Genomic DNA, 19,776 nt, shown 5'->3' with positions numbered 1-19,776 from the left:
GACTTTCTGTGAAAAAATCAAGGGTAGCTACAGGGTGGGTTGAAATAATGATGTCAAGTCAGTATGTGTTACAACATACAAGCAAGCCACAGGCTCTTACATTTGCATTTTCCTGTATTTAGCAATTGGACTTTAGACTGCAGACTTTCAAAAAATGCTGAAACATGCAAGCATAAAGACTGTGATGAATGAGAAACACTTTGAAGGTTTTGTAGACCAGAAGGGTTGTAAATATTTCTCTTACTTTGTAGGGGGGAGATAATGAACTCATACAGTTACTTACAGACATCCTACTGTGTATAATGTGGAAAGGCATTGAAAAATCTGATGATGCTGCTTGGATTGAGAGAGGACAGGTATTTTCTGCACTGACCAAACTGGGGATATCAAATGAATTGCTGCGACCATCTGATGAAATAAAACTCAAGTGAGTGTACGGTTCAAGGATGGGTCTTTTGATCTCTTTTGTGGAAAAACTGAGGAAGTAAAGGGCATTCACTAATGGGAAGGGGTGAATGTTTCTCAGCAAGGTGTATGTTTCTTTGTTCTCTCTTCACATACTGTCAGAAGTATATTCTGCTACCTGTTTTAGTGTCATGTGGCCATGAGGTTTTGAAACTCTATTGCTGCTTTCATGAGCTTCTCAATCTCTTTTACTTCATTGGCCGATGGAGAGGACAGCACTTGTGTCACTACAGACTAAGAATCAATTAAATACTTAATTGGATTTTTTTAAAGCCACTTACTCTTAGAACATGTAATAATTACTTTGGGATTTTGTTTTCTGTGCAGCTTACTGGAGAAGATGTTAGAATGGTCAGTCACTGATAACAGAGATTCAAAAGCTCTCCCTACACATGCTGAAAATGCCTTCAGGCTCCTGCTAATTGTACAAGACTTCCTGCAGGCAGAAGGACTAGTTAATTCAAATTTATGGACAGAAAAGGTATAGTAACTGTGATGGAAGCACTGTATGTGGGCTGAAATGATAATAAAAAATCCCTTCTAGGCATATGTTTTTAAACTATAAATATTACAGAGTAAGGTTTTATGATGGAGTGGATTAGAGTGCCCCTTAATGATACCTAATACAGGGAATATAGTTAATTTTGCAAATTAAATAGGCCTGTAAGTGGTGTTCTTTATTGAAAATCCAGGTCTCTTCAGTCTGGTAAATATTCAGATAATGTAGGAGTTAATGAAATGATGTCAGTTGTAGCTTAAGCAGATTTTGCACAACTTATCAGTATGTGCGACTCATCACATGTGTCCTGAATAAAAGATCAGCCAAAACTCTGCTCTCCGTTGCAAGCTGAAAAATGTCACCTCTGGGCTTTGACCAATATTGGAGCTCAGACGTGATTTTGTGCATACATATGCAAATATCTCTGTTTTGTACATCAGAGTAAGAAACACAAGTTTTGAGGAAGAAAATTACTAGCAAACATAGTAAGTAGTAGGGTAAAGAAGCTTTCTGTCATCAGGATCTGTTTTCTTGGCATCTGTATCATAGACACCAATAGTTTGCCTCAACATTTGTACAGTTTCTGGCAGTGGTCTTCCTTCCTTCACTCTCTGAATTGTCATTACTTTTCCCTTTTTCAAGGCTAAAGAGGAGAGGTGTTATATGGAAACCATCACTATATCATGATAAATGCTTTAAAAATCAGGTTTCTAAAGACTACTGGTTTTGAAAAATAGGCATGATGTTAAGAGTCATCAACACAGTAATTAAGTTGTTCTTCAGAATGCGTAGTTGTAAGTAAACATAGATAATCTGGAAGCTTGTAGTTGTTTGTTTTTAAAGTGTCCTATTGGTAAAAACCTTTGCCTTCTGTTGCAAACTAGCTTTGTGAAATCTAATAAATGGGATCTGAACTTTGGAACAATGAGAGCTGTGCTTATTACCAGCTCTGAATTGAAAATAACAGTACTCCCAGAAATTACCCTCCACTATGCCTGAGGAGAGTTATAACCACTTCAATATTTGAAGCAGGACAGCTTTCAGTTTGCTGTGATTGTGGAGCTTAACAAAAGAATGGGTTTTTGGGTTTTCATTTCAGTAATTTATTGGGGAATCTATACATGTATATTAGCTTTAAGTAAACTTGTCTGGGTAGTGAATTGCGCCATTTGCCATGTGATTATTTTATGCAAATCTTCTGGTTTTACAATAGCTCTTGGAAGAACTGGTAACCCTCATGGACAGCCTGTCAGTGTGGTACTCTGTTGGCCTAGAAGCAGTCAGACTTTCACAGGTGCAAGTCCAGGTACTCCTTGGATTCATCGCACAAGATAACTTACAGGTTTGTTGCAAATTCCTGCAAGAGGCGCTGTGTTTTAAGTGCATATTTGATGTACCTGTTGTTCATAGGGAAGACTCTGCTTGCAGTCCATCCTTATACAGAGATGATGCTTAAATGGTTCTTAATGCTTCCAAACTTACTCTACAGTTCTGTCAACGTGCAGCTCCTGAGAATGAGGAAGATTTAGAGAGCAAGCTGTTTGAAGGCAAGACTATATAGGCACTAGTGGCAATAAGATAGTGATTCTGGTATCAGATAGTGATATAGATCAGTGGTATAAGATAGTGATTCTTTTTATTTCTACCATAGAATACATTTATTAGTATGAATGCATTCTATGGTAGAAATACATACTATAGAATGAGCTCAGATTTACATCCATGAATTGCACATAAGCCTGGACTGTTCTGCCGGATCAACATTTCAAAGAAAGTCAGTAGAGCTGTATCTGGAATATGAGCCCTTCAGTAAAGCCAGGGTTTGTAGTTTAGGTACGGCATTGTCTTAATGCAGCTATGTGATTTTGGGGGTTGCAGCTGACTCAGGTTTGGTCATGGTCAGTGCCTGTATTTGGTACGTGTGCCTTCAGGTTACCTGGGATGGAGGTAGAATATGTACATGCTCCTGTGCTGAAAAGATAGATCACAAAATAAGATTTTAAGGATTGAATTAATTTTTTGTTGTTTGTCTGTCTAGGTCTGTGCCATGGCAGCAGCCAAACTAAACACACTCCTTCAGACCAAAGTGATCGAGAGTCAGTCTGAAGCATGCTACCTCTTAGGGAAGCTGGAAAGTATCTTGAGTAGATCAATTGAAGAGAAAACAGAAACTTACTCGTTTCTGATACCCCTTGTTCGGACATTGGTATCCAAGATTTATGAACTTCTTTTCATGAACCTGCATCTCCCTTCACTGCCTCCTACCAATGGTAGCCCATCTTTCTTTGAGGACTTTCAAGAATACTGCAGCTCTGATGAGTGGCAGGTTTATATTGGCAAATATGTAAGTAGTAGATTCTTTTGTATTGATTTCCCTCTTTTTAACCACAAAAGCAGAGCAATAAATTCTGAAATTCCATTGTGCTTTCTGTTTTGTTGTGGTGGAACTAGATTATCCCAAATATGAAGCAGTATGAAGAGAATTCATTCAGACATGATAATGAGCAGATGGCACTTTATTGGAAGGATTGTTATGAAGCATTTATGGTGAACATGCACATGCGAGACCGGGAGAGAGGAGAAAGTAAGCTTAAATTTCAGGTAAGGTTTGGATTGAGTGCTAGTTTCTCTTAGAACTATCTCAGGAGTTGCCATCTACGAGATGGGGAAACCGAATTCCAGGATAAAATCTGTGCCAAATGATTGCAGGGTAGATGATTGAGTGTTTTAAGATTTTATGAGCAGTGGGACTGTGTAAATTATTGATACGAATTTTGGTTTTGGCCTTTCTATTTAAGAGTCTTATTTGTAAGGAGAGTCATTTCACGGCTGTGGGCATTCCTTGTAATATAGCAACCTAGAATTATGTTCACCTATAACTTCATGTTCTTTTACTCTGATGTGTGTTTTGAATTATTAAGACATCATCTCCATTATGAGGTGAGCCAGTGTGATTTTTTTTTAATATTTTAAAATATTTTTGGGTTTTTAACCATACTTCAAAACAGTGAAAACATTTGAAACCGTTCACAATTCCCATTTAAAATGGGCAAGAATTGTTTCTGAACTGAACTTTCTGTATAAGTTTCAGCCTCAGTTTAAATAGAGCACAATTTTATTTCTCTTATTTTCTTTATCCCTTCTTAATAAAGGTTCTTGTAGCAAGTCTTTTTTACTCAAGTAGCTTAGGGAACAATTCAATGTGAGTCACATTCTAGAATAGTAGAATTAAAAAATCTTACCTATTATAATAGGATTTCCAAGCCTGTCCACTTTTTAATGATGAAAGATTGCCTTGGTTCAGCACTGACAATGCTTTCTTCATATCTTTAAGTTGAAGTTTGGTGCCATTTCTTCCAGGAAATTTCTGTCTGAAATCTCTCTCAAACGTTACCGTTTTTACTGCTAAGTGTTTTTTTGTTTCTTCTTAATTTATGAGAATTCTTGCAAGCCACAAAACTGTGTATTCAAAATGAGACTTATTTCGGTGCTAGTTTTATTTTTAATGATCTTTCAGGAGCAGTTTGTGGAACCATTTAGCAGAAAGGCTCGACAGGAAAATCTGCGATACAACAGTATGCTAAAGCAACTTAATAGTCAACACGCAGCTACTCTGAGACAGTGGAGAGCAGCCCAGCTTTACTTGCTCTGTGAACGTGGTCCTTGGTCTGAAATGTAAGAGTCAAGTTATTAAACTGTATATAATGTGTAGAAGGAATTTGTTCACAGTTTACCACAGCTAGAACTTCATCAAATTGACTCTGATAACCATTCTTGAGATGTGAAGTTAATATTTAATGTATCTTTTATAATGGTTTCTGCATTTAATTACTCTACATGAAAATCCACAGTCTGATGTATAATGCTGAGATGGTTATCTGAATGTTCTTTCCCCCAAAAAATTCTTCACAAATAAAGATTAGCTATCAATAAAGCAACTACAAAAACTTCTTGAGATATCTTACAGGTCAGTGGTTCTACCAGAAAAGAAAAAAATAGACTCATTACATAAAAACTCAAAGTTTGTATTATGAAGCTAATTTCAGTTTAAAAGAATACATTTTGCCTGTCTTAGCTTTTGGGGAACCTCTGGGTAAATATTTATTTTAGTTTTCTAATTGTCATTAACTGGAAGTGTAAACAATTTGAAGTATTTCAGTAGAAAATAAATACTGTTTTCAAAGTGCTTTAGGATGATGAGAGCTGCTGTAAGAAATATAAAACTAAATGCAGTTTATTGCTGTTGTGTTTTGCAATGTACAAGTGGCTGACCAGTATTTTTCTAAACATGCACTCTTCCGTAATCACTTCATTCACATAGGTCTTCACCTTCTTTTAACTGTTTTTATGAATATTCTTGTTTTCCTAGGAAGCAGCATCCTGTTCACTGGAAACTTTCAAATGTGGAAAATTTTTCACGTATGAGACTAAAACTAGTGCAGAATTACAACTTCAACTCTCATCAGGATGCTAGTGACCAGAGAGATAATTTAGGTAAAGTTGTATTTGCTATTTGACTTGGGATTCTTCTGTCATTGCTGAATAAAGATGCTCACATTAGTCTTTGTGTTTAAGCATCAGTGTATGGTAGACACCTAAATCTTGAATTCCCTGTATTTCCTCTATAGTAAAATGTGTAACATAAGAGTGATGCTTTGACTTCAGACATCATTTTCCTACTGAGTAGAATTAATTTCTGCATTCACTGAAATAAGCACTTACATAGTTTCCTTGCATATGATTATTTTTTCATGGAAAGGAAACAAAGAGATCAGAGTAAGCAGACATTTGTTTGAAAACTTTTAGACCTCATGATTAAAATGTGTACATATGAAGTGCTCTTTTTCAAAAGTGGGCCCAAGAGCTGAATTAGTAATATAAACTGTTCTTTAAGTTAGGTATATCAAGACTCCAAAACAATCCCCAAAACCCACACCAAAACAACACCACCAAAACCAACACCAACACCAAAACCTCTTGTAAACCGAAGGAAGCAAAACCCAAATGCATTGTATTTCCATGAAATCTGCACATTTTAACAATGCGAGGCAGGACACTGTGAAATATTTTATTGGAAATGTCCTCATGAGAACTCAGTTTAAAACTTTGTGGCATGTTTGTCCCTTTATATTGTTGTGATCTAAAATATATGTATTTCAGGAAGTATTTTTAGTGTTCTGCCTGCCCCCAAAAGTATTTAAGAAGTCTGGTTGCTTCTTAGTCAGTTAAAACTGTGATTCAGCAGTAAGAGATGCACGCAGTAGTTTAGATTTCCAAAAGGGTTGTAGCAAAATAATTTCAGAGCTGAGTCTATTGTTTGTTTATTTATGATAGGTGTGTACCAGACACAGCCCTCTAGTGAGTCCCTACTTCTGGAGGTGGTGAAGCAGGTGAAAGTAAGTGACTTGGAAGATGATGTTCTTGAACTGCCAGAAGACGACACAGCAGCCAGTTCCAATTTGTAAGTACAGCAGAGTAAAATAATTCTCAAGTGTCAGTCAACCCTGTAAAGACTGAAACTAGTGCTTGTTCATAGATGCAAGGGCCATCCCCTTTACCATCAATTGCATGGCATGTATCTTTGCTTGATTTGCATTAATCTGATAGAGAGCTCCCTGTGTTCAAGAGCATTCCAGAGAGAAGTCTTGCTGTGCTTCCTTCATGTCACTTGGAGGGGAGCTGGTATGGGGCAGTGGGGACATAGTAAATGCCTCACTCAAGTAGCTGGACATGTGATGCGAGTGAATCTACATGTGTCTATACTACTGAAATGCAGACAAATTTGATTCTTTTCTTCACTGTACTCTTACCAAGTAGCTAAGCCAACCCTGTAACACCTGATACTGTTTCTGTAGGGATGAGAAAGATGAGCAAAGTCAGAAAGAAAAGCTAATAATGTCTGAAGATTGTGAACTCATTACAATAATTGATGTGATACCTGGCAGGCTGGAGATCACTACACAGCACATCTATTTCTTTGACAGCAGCACTGAAAAAGAGGAAGGTGAGCATGATCAGTATCTCTTTTCAGCGTAGTTCAGCATTCTGTTTTTAGTAGACTGAGTTTGGTCAAACTAATTGTGGAGAGGCAAGTTGTGGATTTGTACTTAATATTCTGCTTGGCGTCAATAGAATAGAATAGAATTAACCAGGTTGGAAAAGACCTTTGAGATCATGGAGTCCAACCTATCACCCAACACCATCTAATCAACTAAACCATGGCACCAAGCACCCCATCCTAAACACCTCTAGTGATGGTGACTCCACCACCTCCCTGGGCAGCCCCTCCCTCCTTTCTAATGGCCAATTGCTCTTTCTGGGAAGAATTTCTTCCTAACATCCAGCCTCAACCTCCCCTGGCACAGCTTGAGACTGTGTCCTCTTGTTCTGGTGCTGGCTGCCTGGGAGAAGAGACCAACCCCCTCCTGGCTACAGCCTCCCTTCAGGTAATTGTAGACAGCAATAAGGTCTCCCCTGAGCCTCCTCTTCTCCAGGCTAAACAACCCCAGCTCCCTCAGCCTCTCCTCATAGGGCTTGTGCTCCAATCCCCTCCCCAGCCTTGTTGCCCTTCTCTGGACACCTTCCAGCATCTCAACATTTTTCCTAAACTGAGGAGCCCAGAACTGGACACAGGACTCAAGGTGTGCTGAGCGAGGGCAGAATGACTTCCCTGTAGCTGACGGATCCCTTCAGAATACAGAATCTGGAACTATACTTGCTGAGCTGTTACACTGATTCACTATTCTCAGTATATCTTAATGTAGTTGTGTGATTTTTTTTTTTTTTAATTTCTGGACTGAAAAAAGGCATTCTCTCTAATTTGCTACTTAAATGGCACCTCCCTGTGCTCCCTGAAAAGAAGTTTCACCTATACATTGATTACAAAACAGTAGTAAGTAATGAGTAAAAAGTAGTCCTATATAATTGATTATCATCTATATTAGTTCAGTGAACTTTAGTAGAATAGATATGGTTGAATAAGAGAACAGTGAATTGTTTTGTAAATAATGGTAAAATTTTTAAAACCAGTGTATCTGAGCCTGTTTGAGAAAGACAATAGCTTTGGTTTATGTGTTTGTTCACAGAATACATTTATAATGTGTCTTTGATCAGAAAGCAGAACCAAATTCTACACTCCTTCAGTTATTTCCTGCTGCCCCTATTTCAGCAGAACAATAATTGAAGTTTATAGTATTTTCCTAGAGAAATGGTTAATCGAACCACATATAACATTTACCTTTTTCCAATCATCACAGAGTTATTCTTAGAATAGCATTATGTCTATGAGAAATGTTTGATGTAGTTTAAGTCAATAATCAAAGTGGTCTTCCTAGGGGTAGGTTTTGATTTCAAATGGCACCTTTCCCAAATTCGAGAGATACATTTGCGTCGGTACAACCTGAGGAGGTCAGCTTTGGAAATCTTCCTTACAGATCAAACCAATTACTTCCTCAACTTCAATAAGGAGGTACGGATTTGCCATCTTTCCTTGATTTACATACTTAGCACAGGTGTCAAGTTCATTAATTGGAGTCTGGTGTCTTTTGTAATATCGTAACACTAGTAGCAACACATTAGCTGGATATAGCTATTATGGAAACTGGTCTGCAGTCTGTGGAAACCTCAGTCTGGCATCTGGAAACTGAATAATTGTGAAAAGATGGATAAATCAAGATTCTTTTTCCTGTCTCTCTGCTGTAATATAGAACAATTATTCAACTGAAATTACATCAGTACTAATCTAAATAGCTTGAAGCCACACATATTTTAAAATATGCTGAACAAATTAATTAGAAACCCAAAGGAGACTCTGTATTTTATCTCAAGATTGGAAGTCATTGCTGTTTCTATATTCTATGCTTTAGGATTAGTGAAATTTTTCTCCTCCCCTCTCTGGATAATGTAAGTGATCCTTTGTATGTGGGACTAAGATAAATACCAGAACCTAGGGTGAGTTACATATTAGTAGGTTAGTTTATGAATAACTCCTCTAAACTGTGTGATTTGTTTTAATGGTTTGTTTGGAATTTATTTTCAAGTAAATAAATCTTTGCAATAGTTTTGTGGGGAAGACATTAGTATAACTTTATTTGAACAGCAGCAGTATTTCCTAGAAATCTTCTTTGGCAACAATGATTTTCTGTGTAGGATCCATGTAGACAAAATAACCCCAACAAAACTTCATAACATTGCCTTTGTATTCTGTAACTGAAGGATGTCACATCCATCCACATGATTTATGCAGCAAGAGACAGAAGTGTTTAAAAGTGTAACTGTTCCATTTATTTCACGTTCTAATTAGCAGAGAAGTTGTTTGCCTCTCAGCTTCAGTCTCCAGAATAATTTTATTTTTATTAATTCTGTTTCTACCAGGTACGAAACAAAGTATATAGTCGAATACTCTCACTGTGTTCTCCAAATATATCTGGGACCAGATCTCCACAGGAACTTTTTAAAGCTTCAGGTTTGATGCAGGTATGAGACTTCAGTATAAATGGCCCAACAAGAATGGAAAACATGTATCAGGGTTGCTTTTGTTTTTAGTCCATGACCTTGAATGCACCATTTTGGAACTTCTTTTACTGCATGTGCAAATAATTTTCCCCATTACCTTTGCATGGCAGGGCTTTCAACAAAAACTGTATAAAAATTAGGCAGGAAATATGGTATTAAGAGAATTAATACTGCTATAAAAGCATAATGTCAAAATGTTTGTATAACTACACATTGGTACATTTTTAAAGGTAGTAAATGTGTTTTTGTCTTTCATTTCTTTAAGCCACAATTACTGTTTTCGTTGCGGGAGGCAGATTTACAAATTACTTTTAAAGATATTGGCATTACTTCAGTTTTTATTTATTTCCCTAATGATAAAAGCTGTCATGTTGTATATTTACAAGGAGAAAGTAGCACCTATAATGGAAAGTGTCCATCACATTATAGGTAGATTTTCTGAGCACAGCTGTGTCTGTTCTTTGGTTTAAAAATACAATAGTGGAACAAAGGCCCAAGGACAGTGTTATTTGAGTCCCTGCAAGAACTCAAGAAGTTTTTGCCTTAGAACTCTAATGGATTTTGAAGCTGTGGTCCCTTTTCCTCAGTACCTGTTTATCTGCCTTCTTTTTGTTTCTGTTGTTTCTGTTTTTCTTCTCCTTCTTTCTTCTGAGGCTGATCGTCCGTATTTAAAACAGTACTGGGATCAATCAGGGACGTGATTTCATTGAAGTATAGGCAGCACAGTCATTGAATCGAAGGGAAAATAAACTTACTGGCAGAAATTATATTTGGCCTCCGTATCATTCCTAGTCCTATGCCTTTCACTTTGCAATGCTATTCTTTAGCAGATAAATGCTGACACTGGTGTTATCTTTGACATAGTGACTTCCATGCACTCTCCTTTTTTTTTTTTTTTTCTCTCCCTTCAGAAATGGGTGAACAGAGAAATATCCAATTTTGACTACCTTATTCAGCTGAACACAATGGCAGGACGAACTTACAATGACCTTGCTCAGTATCCTGTGGTAATGAAAAAATAAAATCAAATATTTGCCGAATTTAAATATGTTTTTTCTATTCTGAAAGATGGAGTTTTAGTTTAAATTTCATCTTGGACTTTTTTTTTTTTCCTAATCCTTTTTCTGTAGTTTCCCTGGATTTTGCAAGATTATACTTCAGAAGAGCTGGACCTGAATAATCCTGCAGTCTTTAGGGATCTCTCCAAACCCATAGGAGTGGTAAATGAAAAGAATGCGAAGGCTGTGAAAGAGAAGTATGTATTTGAACACTGAATTATGTGTCTCTATCTTTTTGAGCCTCCAGGCTAATAACACATTTTAAAAATAAAGTTGTAAGGGTGAAGTTCTTAAGAGCTAGTTTTATAACATCACAGATGGATTTGCAAAGGTTGTTGATTTGTTATTCTTGCGGCATTCAGATGAGTTTCCTTATATGCCACTGGAAGGACAAACCTACTGTTGTAAATTTTCAGTTGTTTCTCAGATATAGAGATAAAAAAAACGAAAGGCTGTAGAAAGACTTAATTTAATGGCCCAGCAGCTTGAAGAGACATACTGTCTTATGTCTGCTTCATGATAAGGAATGTGAAATCATACCAGTGTTTTAAGCTGCCTGTGTTGAGAGGTAGCATTTATCCTAAATCTGTTTCCTACTCATTTTTAAAAGCACAGATTATCATCTTTTGAAATAAAATATAACTCAGCATCTTCAAGCAGCTCTTCCTCAGATAGGAATGAGAAGCACATACACAAATGTATTGCTGTAGTGATCCTTCCCCGTTTTGCTCACAAGGAAAGTGTGTGTGCAATAATATGAGATTGCACTTGTCAGGCATCTTCCAAAACCAGCTTTTTTTCTATAAATTTGGAACATGGACAATTTTGTTTGAATTATTAGGTTCTGTCCCTGACTATAATGAAATTTGTTCCCTAGAAGTATGTCCGACTATAATTTCTCTTACTGGTCTTGTGACACTGAGGAATGTGTCAGAGGGTGGTGTGGAACTGCAGAGTGATTTTTGCCAGGAGAAAAGGAAATGGGCATAAGTGTTAGATAAAATCTCTCTTCTGCATCCTGACACAGTCACATGCACACTCCCTTTTATTTTTATATATATATGTATCTGTTTTATGTCTTGCAGGAAACTTGAATAAATTCTTTCAATAATAAATATTGAGCTTAGTGGTGTGGGATATTTTGTCTGTTGTATATAGTCACGCTAAATCATACCTATCTTGCTTCTGACAGCTGATAACAAATGCCTAGGGAAGAGCATAAGAACAGGCATGCAAAGGCTTCATCCAGTGTACATTTCTGTCTTTCAGCAGTCTTTTGTTTAGGCACTTCTAAGTCAGAATGAGACTCTATGTGTTTAATGGGACTTACTGTATTTTTTTTTTCTTATGGATTGCTGTGATTGTTTCTTTTGAATCCTTGTCTACAATAAATGTAATCTCTACAGCTCTAGTGCTCAGTTGTGTTTATAAAGGTTTGGGTTTTTTTAGATATGAAAATTTCGAAGATCCCCTTGGGATAATTGACAAATTTCACTATGGGACACATTACTCAAATGCTGCTGGTGTCATGCATTACCTCATTCGGGTGGAACCTTTCACAACACTTCACATTGAACTTCAAAGTGGCAGGTATGCAGTGAGCAAATAAGCAGCACCTTTATTTTTGGTCCTTTTGCTGAGAACATGATCAAAGTCTAACCTGAATTTTCTTACCTACAGATTTGACTGTGCTGACAGGCAGTTCCATTCTATTCCTGCCACCTGGCAGGCTCTCATGGACAACCCCAATGATGTCAAGGAACTTATCCCAGAGTTCTTCTACTTTCCAGAGTTCTTGGAGAATCAAAATGGTAAAGTGACTGCTCAGAATATTTTGAGAATACAGAAAACTGTTCGTGTATTCTTCAGAAAAGAATTGTTACGTCCATTTATGAACGTGGTGGAGTGCTTCTTATTTTACCTTTACAGTATACTTGTAGAAATTACTTTTAATTGTAATGATGACTCCAAACTGTTCAATGAGCACACCAATTGTGTGAGGACAGCCTAAATGCTTAAAAGTTAAAATTTGTTTAAAATTCAGACTGTGGGCTTAGGGATAGCTAAAAATAGTGTTGTTTACCTGATGTAAAATATCAGAGATGCCATTTGGATGTTTGAAAAAGTTAGCAATAGTTAATGCTGATTAAATAGCAAACGTTAATACAGATTAATTAGTATTCTTTTTACTGGGTTCATTGAATGATAGAGTTTGGACATACTCAAACAGGAAAGGTCTTCTATTTGCCACAGGCAAACAGCTTATTTTCTGCTTCCTACTGTTGCCTTGCAGTGCAGTGTTTAAGACTCCTGATTGTAGAGCCATGTTAGCTTTCAGTAGCCATCAAAAGAAGGAAAAACAAGATGACAGCAGCAGTTTCACCCCTATGTAAGGCTGATGGAAAAGACAGTGTTCTGCATTCTGAAATGAGAGTTGTAGCCATTTATTGCTCAGGGAATTGTTTATCTTCCTATTATGTAATTGAAAAGTGGAATTGTATGTTTTTGCTGCTGCTAGTTTAGTCTGCTAGCTGCAATCTGCTAGAGTTACAAATTACAAAAATTGGAAACAGCCAAATCATTTTCAAAAGTCATTTAAGTGTTTAGAGTTGTTCTCGTGCAAGCTGGTGGGAATTAAGAGTTCTTGAAAGCCTTGATTCTACAATCATTTAAAACTGTGAGTAACTTCATTCTTAAAAATAACCTCATTAAAAAGTTTTGGACTCTTAATCCTGGTTAAAAAAAAAAAAGGAAGGCAAATGCAGATATGTATATAGAGAGATGTGTAATACGTTCACACTGCTTTTAAGTTGGGACTTCAGCTTTGAAGTCATTTAGATGCTTTCAACAATTCTTATCCTGTATCATTTAACATTTTAAACATTAATAGCAGAACTTGGCCTCCTGTGTCAGTGGGAGGGTTATTGGAGATTTGCATTAAGAATTTTTCAATGTCCTTCCTTTGTACTGAGAAAGGAATACTTTTACATCTTTATTTAGAAATCAAGATATTTGAAATATTTTGTAGTAACTCTTAAAATTCTCTAAATTATTCACCAGGTTTTAACTTAGGTCAGCTTCAAATATCCAAGGAGGTGGTAAATGATGTTGTTCTCCCTAAATGGGCCCACTCCCCAGAAGACTTCATTTATAAACACAGGAAGGCTCTGGTAAGATGATGTGTATATTTATGAAGTAATAATAAAGAAAATATACATGCATATTTCACTGTATAAAATACTGGGATTACATTTGAACTACAGTTCCAGTTAAAAGCACTGTGCATGTCAGTAGAATGCTAAAAATAAAAAAGTAAAGAGCCTGAAGATACTAATCTTTAGGAAATTTGTTGCCTTAGGAAATAAAATGCAGAATAAGATGGGGTTAGGTGATAAGGCTTCCCTTGTTTTTTGTAAGTTATTCTATATGGTATTAGGGAAGTAGCAGCTTACCTTCCCTTGCACAGTTGAATTTCAGCAGTCTAGTGTGCTATGTCTTACTTGACAGTTACTTTAACACATGGATATTATTGTGCTTCTGCCCTGTCCATTGCTGTATACCTGGTTCGTGGATACTCTTAGTTCAGGAATTAAATATCTTTCATGTAAAACAGTAAATACTTCAAGAAGGCAACAGCACTTTTCTTATTCTTAAAAGAACATTCTTCTCTTCTAGGAATCTGAGTATGTTTCTGCTCATCTTCATGAATGGATAGATTTAATTTTTGGCTACAAGCAGAGGGGACCAGCTGCAGTGGAAGCACTCAATGTGTTCTATTATTGTACTTATGAAGGTACAAAGCAGTATGCTCTCTTGTCATTGTCATCAGACTCGTGGGCTTTGAGTGTTAGACAGAAAACACTGAATTTGTGACCATCCCATATAGAAGCATATACTAAGGCCAGGAAATTACAGATGAAATATGGCAGTATAATTTGTAATCTGTAGTTAAATAACCACAATATTTAATGCTTTGATCAGACATTGTGAACTTAAAAAAAGTTGTGGTTTGATTTTGGTGGGGTTTTTTGTTGTTTTAAAGGGAAGTTCATTTGTATATTGTTTCTGAAAGTTCTTGGGGGATTTTGTTCATTTATCATTTGCTTGCTTAATAGTACTTGTGGTAAGAGGTTTCTTCTGGTTTAGGAGTCAAAGCAAGTTGCTTAAAAACAAAAACTATTGAAACTGCATGTGAAGTATATTAAATTCATTTTAGAACACAAAAACTTGCAAGTTCTTGCACTTACTCTTTAAATTCCACATGCAGAATGGAGTTTTCAGATTGTGTTTCTGTGGAGATGATGTTTGGAGGCTTTTCTGGGGTAAAGAGTGATAATGCTGCAAGAATTTTAGGTTTTTCAACATTTACTGACCACACCAGTTCTCAATAATTTGTTGGAATATGTCCTTTTTTCTGCCCTTCATCATTCTGCTCGTGATCCAGGGGCTGTGGATTTGGATGCTTTAACAGATGAGAAGGAAAGGAAAGCTTTAGAAGGGATGATAAACAATTTTGGGCAAACTCCCTGTCAGTTGTTAAAGGTAATGCTCTTTCTTCCGTCTCAATCAGACCTTTGAGGTTAAATCTGACTGTTAGAAAGGACTTCTGAAAAAAATGAAAAGATAATGGTTTGTAATTTTAGGAATGTTAAGTCCTTCCCATTTGCAAAGGTCGCACTGATGGAAATTTAGCATACCTTTTCAAAATAAATTAATTTACTTTAAGATGGTAAATTAGGAGCTTAAGAGTCTGTTTTCTCATGGATTTGCCAATAAGATTCTGAGTATCTTCTATGACTTGACTAGGTGGATAATATTGTCTCATTTTGATATTTTTTCAAATACTGTTTTCTAGGAGCCCCATCCACAAAGGCTGTCAGCAGAAGAAGTAGTGCAAAGACTGACAAAAAGTGATACCTCTACTCTGAATCTCTTCCAGCACCTCACTGAACTGAAGTCATTCTTCATAGAGGTAGATAGATATGTTACTTGGAAGTGTTTAAAGTATAGTCTGAAACTTCTAATGTAGTTGAAACAAAAGATCATAACCTAGATGAAAATAAACTTGCTTCCTATTTAAAGAAAATAATTTAAAATGTGAAGTGTATAAAAGTAACTTTGTCTCTTTGGTTAGCTTCGTGGAGATTGAATCCCATAAATTTGTATGCCATGGCTGCTTGTGTGTGGGTCTTGTTTGACTATTAAGTTAGCCACCAAACCAAGAAGGCTAAAAATGTCACTGATGGTATCTGAAGACTCATTGAACTTAGTAGCTAAACTCATGGATTCAGGAAAGATTCAGGGTTTAATTTCTGTTTTGTGACGAAGCATACCTGCATCAACTGAATATGTGTGTGCCTGTGCCTTAGAGTACACATCTGACATTGATTCCAGAGGCTTTGGGCCTTACGTTTTGCTGGTGATTGTCCTTTTGCTCTTGCATATAATGGGACCAAAACCATTTCCTTTCTCTTAGGGAATCAGTGATGGTGTGCCCATTGTCAAAGCGGTTGTTCCCAGAAATCAGTCACGGTCCTTTATTTCTCAGGGAAGTCCAGAGATCTTGGTGAGTTGCATGTGTCAATACTATTGTTAGACTGCAGACAGGTTGGTTTGTTGGTTTTTTTTCATAACGGTTTGTGACCGTTTGAGGCTGTGCCTTTAAGAAAGGGACAGAGCTGGCTAAATGTTTTGTAAATATATTGTATTCTGAATGAATTTCATTGGTAGATAGGTGGGAGTATGATTTTAAGTTTCAGTGCAGCTGGAACTTTCGGCAGTTTGATTCCTCTCGCTCACCCCTTCCAGCTGTCTGGGCTTCTGGCCAAAATAACAGATTAGCATTAATAAGCATTAATCCTGCCCTGCTCTAGGCCTCTGCTCGTTAACTCCCCTTTTCTCGTTCTAACCCTCTTTGGGGAAAAAAGGGAGGTAGGGGGGTGAAGGGGGGACAGGGGGAAACCCCCTCTGCCGGGGCTCTTGTTCCTGTTTTTGTTTCTTTACTGTATATTTCTGTATATATTGTAAATTTTGTATATTTGTGTACATAAATTCCCTGCATCGGTCATTGCTTTGTAAATACAGCGTTCCCCTTTGCTTCACCGGCTGAGTTAGTTGTGTTTTTTTCCCCCCATTCCTAGTTAGTGGGGGAGGGGAAGCTGGGCCTTCTCTCTCAACCCACCACACAGTTGTATAGAAACAGTTCTTCAGTGTTCCTGTTCAGATGTATCTCTTTAGCCTATAATCAATGTCAGCTCTAAGGTAAGTATTTGTCTTCTGTAGAGAAGCCTGGCTGATTTGTTGAATGGTTTAAGAGATGAGGAGACATGAGTGTAAGTTGTAGTGAGGTGTATTGCAAGTTTCCCACTTAATCCCATTCTATAGCAGCAGTTGATTTCCTAATGCAATGCAGACCAGCTTTAAAATGACGGAATTGAGTTGTTAATGTTATCATTATATTTGTAATTACTTTCCAACCCATATATTAAACTGCACTGTATGTGGTGTGTACACACTCCAAAGGCTTGCACTGAAATTAACTTTTACACTGACAAAGAGAGGTGCTGGTACTGTGGTAAATGGCTGAGTGATGAACAGAGTATTTACAGCAGTATATAAGGTCTGTGTATTGGCTGCTGTGCACTAATACATATCTTATGCAGGAAAGAATATTATTTTTCAGCATTCCTACTTTGTAGGTCAAACTTACTGTCCTAGCGTCATGTGGTATGTGCTTATGTCATTTGGACACATCTAAAATTCACATTGTGTTTTTTCTAAATATCTGCTGAAAATCCTATGTTAAGATGTGAACTAGTAATGATTACTATTTCAAAGAGGAGAATCACTTGAACTAAATTAATTATTTGAGGGGATTGATTTGCTGCATTTTTTTGTGTTTGGGATTTTTGTTTCTTTCCTTCTCCCTTTCTGCCTGAGCTTCTCTGACCTGTCTAGAATGTACACTCTCCTAACTTGGTAATACTTGCCACATGTGGATTAACTCATCAACAAAACAGTTGCAGGGAGTAATGTGTGTGTGCTTTTCTCCCTTACGGTCAGTTCTCAGGAAGGCTATTTTCTGCAACTCCATTACCATCACAGGCAAGCAGAAAATATGCTTGTAGTTTAAGTATTTTTTTTTCTATCAAACTTTTTTAGGTAACAGCAAGTCTGAACTGCATAATTGGAACTCATGGATGGCTACCTTATGACAAAAATATCTCCAACTATTTTACATTCATCAGAGACACAACAGTGACAAATCCCAAGTAAGCAAATGATGAGGAGGGGTGCAGATGAATGCATCTACCATAATAAAATACAGCATTTGTCCAACAATCAGTGGATTGTGCTGTTTGCATTGTCTAAGCTTTCACCTAAGAATGCATCTTCTGAACTTCAGTAATACTGCCTCTCCTCTGTAGCATTGTTCTGGTAAAGGATTATGTAAGTGGCATTTCAGGGTTCTTCATTCTTAGAGCTACTTCACGTGTTGGATTTTTTGTTTTGTTTTGTTTGTTTTTTCTAATCGTAAAACTCAAGCATAAAAACTCAGCTTGGAATCTGAGATGGGCTGTCTTCATCCTTCCTTACACTATAGTGTGGTATATGTGGTGGTTTAGTTTCTTTGGGTTCCTTTTTTTTTTTTAGTGTTACAGTACTTAGTAGGGACATGAGTTATCCATACAGAATCAAATTGCCTAAAAGATAGACAAGATCTAAGGTGAAATTTTGTTTTCGCTTGCTGATAGCAATGAATTTAACTTTTTAAGTATAGTCTCTTCTTACTCATTTTGAAGAATGTAGGAAATACAAAAGACATTGATATCAACTAAGGTTACTCGTTAACTGCTTATCATTTGCCTACAGAACACAACGCAACATGAGTGGTCCTTTTGCACCAGGGCTGAACATCACTTCTAAGTTGTTTGCAGTATCCCATGATGCAAAATTGCTCTTTAGTGGAGGACACTGGGACAACAGCATCAGAGTGACCTCTCTTACAAAAGGCAAGCTGATTGGACAGCACATCAGGCACATGGGTTAGTAACTCTTTATATTGTTGAATGAAAGGTTATATCTATTGTACTTGATGTTTGGTCATTTTAAAAAGAACTACAGCCAGTGGACTTCATAGAATCAATAAGGTTGGAAAAGACCTCAGAGATCATCAAGTCCAATCTATCACCCAACACCCCATGACTAACTGAACCATGGCTTCAAGTGCCACGTCCAGTCCCTTTTTGAACACCTCCAGACGGTGACTCCACCACCTCCCTGGGCAGCACATTCCAATGACTAACAACTCTCTCTGTGAAGAGCTTTCTCTTCACCTCCAGCCTAAACTTCCCCTGGTGCAGCTTGAGACTGTGTCCTCTTGTTCTGGTGCTGGTTGCCTGGGAGAAGAGACCAACCCATACCTGTCTACTACCTCCTTTCAGGTAGTTGTAGGGAGCAATAAAGTCTCCCCTGAGCCTCCTCTTCTCCAGGCTAAGCAACCCCAGCTCCCTCAGCCTCTCCTCACAGGGCTTGTGCTCCAATCCTCTCCCCAGCCTTCTTGCCCTTCTCTGGACATGTTCAAGAGTCTCAACGTCCTTAAATTGAGTGGCCCAGAACTGGACACAGTACTCAAGGTGTGACCTAACCAGTGCTGAGTACAGGGGCACAATGACTTCCCTGCTCCTGCTGGCCACACTATTTCTGATGCAGGCCAAGATGCCATTGGCCCTCTTGGTCACCTGGTCACACTGCTGGTTCATGTTCAGCCGGCTGTTTACCAGTACCCCCAGGTTCCTTTCTGCTTGGCCGCTTTCCAGCCACTCTGACCCCAGCCTGTAGCACTGCATGGGGCTGTTGTGACCAAAGTGCAGCACCCGGCACTTGGATTTGTTAAATGCCATCCTGTTGGACTCCGCCCATCTGTCCAGCCTGTCAGGGTCCCTCTGGAGAGCCCTTCACCCTCTAACAGATCAACACCTGCTCCCAACTTGGTGTCATCTGCAAACTTACTAATGGTGGACTAAATCCCCTCATCCAGATCATCAATAAAGATATTGAACAGGATGAGGCCCAGCACTGATCCCTGGGGGGCACCACCAATGACTGGCTGCCAGCTGGATGTGGCACCATTCACCCCACTCTCTGGGCTCAGCCCTGCAACCAGTTCCTAACCCAGTGCAGAGTGCTCCTGTCCAAGCCACGAGCTGACAGCTTGGCCAGGAATTTGCTGTGGGGGAC

The 19,776-nt window shown here is 37.8% G+C and overlaps 1 protein-coding gene across 1 annotated transcript in view; it reads left to right on the top strand.

Moving 5' to 3' along the window:
• Window positions 1–19,776, top strand: part of NBEAL1 (neurobeachin like 1) — an 80,786-nt gene that overhangs the window by 49,966 nt on the left and 11,044 nt on the right. The window contains exons 29-50 of the mRNA XM_054173777.1: window positions 252–427; window positions 793–946; window positions 2,178–2,306; window positions 3,003–3,308; window positions 3,416–3,565; window positions 4,482–4,639; window positions 5,334–5,458; window positions 6,299–6,425; window positions 6,820–6,968; window positions 8,299–8,432; window positions 9,338–9,439; window positions 10,390–10,485; window positions 10,609–10,733; window positions 11,986–12,126; window positions 12,217–12,347; window positions 13,597–13,706; window positions 14,212–14,329; window positions 14,981–15,078; window positions 15,392–15,508; window positions 16,013–16,102; window positions 17,698–17,807; window positions 18,409–18,581. Coding sequence (XP_054029752.1) covers window positions 252–427; window positions 793–946; window positions 2,178–2,306; window positions 3,003–3,308; window positions 3,416–3,565; window positions 4,482–4,639; window positions 5,334–5,458; window positions 6,299–6,425; window positions 6,820–6,968; window positions 8,299–8,432; window positions 9,338–9,439; window positions 10,390–10,485; window positions 10,609–10,733; window positions 11,986–12,126; window positions 12,217–12,347; window positions 13,597–13,706; window positions 14,212–14,329; window positions 14,981–15,078; window positions 15,392–15,508; window positions 16,013–16,102; window positions 17,698–17,807; window positions 18,409–18,581 — 3,019 coding nt within the window. The remainder of the gene's footprint in view (window positions 1–251; window positions 428–792; window positions 947–2,177; window positions 2,307–3,002; window positions 3,309–3,415; window positions 3,566–4,481; window positions 4,640–5,333; window positions 5,459–6,298; window positions 6,426–6,819; window positions 6,969–8,298; window positions 8,433–9,337; window positions 9,440–10,389; window positions 10,486–10,608; window positions 10,734–11,985; window positions 12,127–12,216; window positions 12,348–13,596; window positions 13,707–14,211; window positions 14,330–14,980; window positions 15,079–15,391; window positions 15,509–16,012; window positions 16,103–17,697; window positions 17,808–18,408; window positions 18,582–19,776) is intronic.

This window comes from Dryobates pubescens, chromosome 2 (assembly GCF_014839835.1).
Source record: "Dryobates pubescens isolate bDryPub1 chromosome 2, bDryPub1.pri, whole genome shotgun sequence".
NCBI classification, from domain to species: Eukaryota; Metazoa; Chordata; class Aves; order Piciformes; family Picidae; genus Dryobates; species Dryobates pubescens.
Note: the sequence above shows the minus strand (reverse complement) of the source record. Positions and strands in the feature narration are given on the sequence as shown.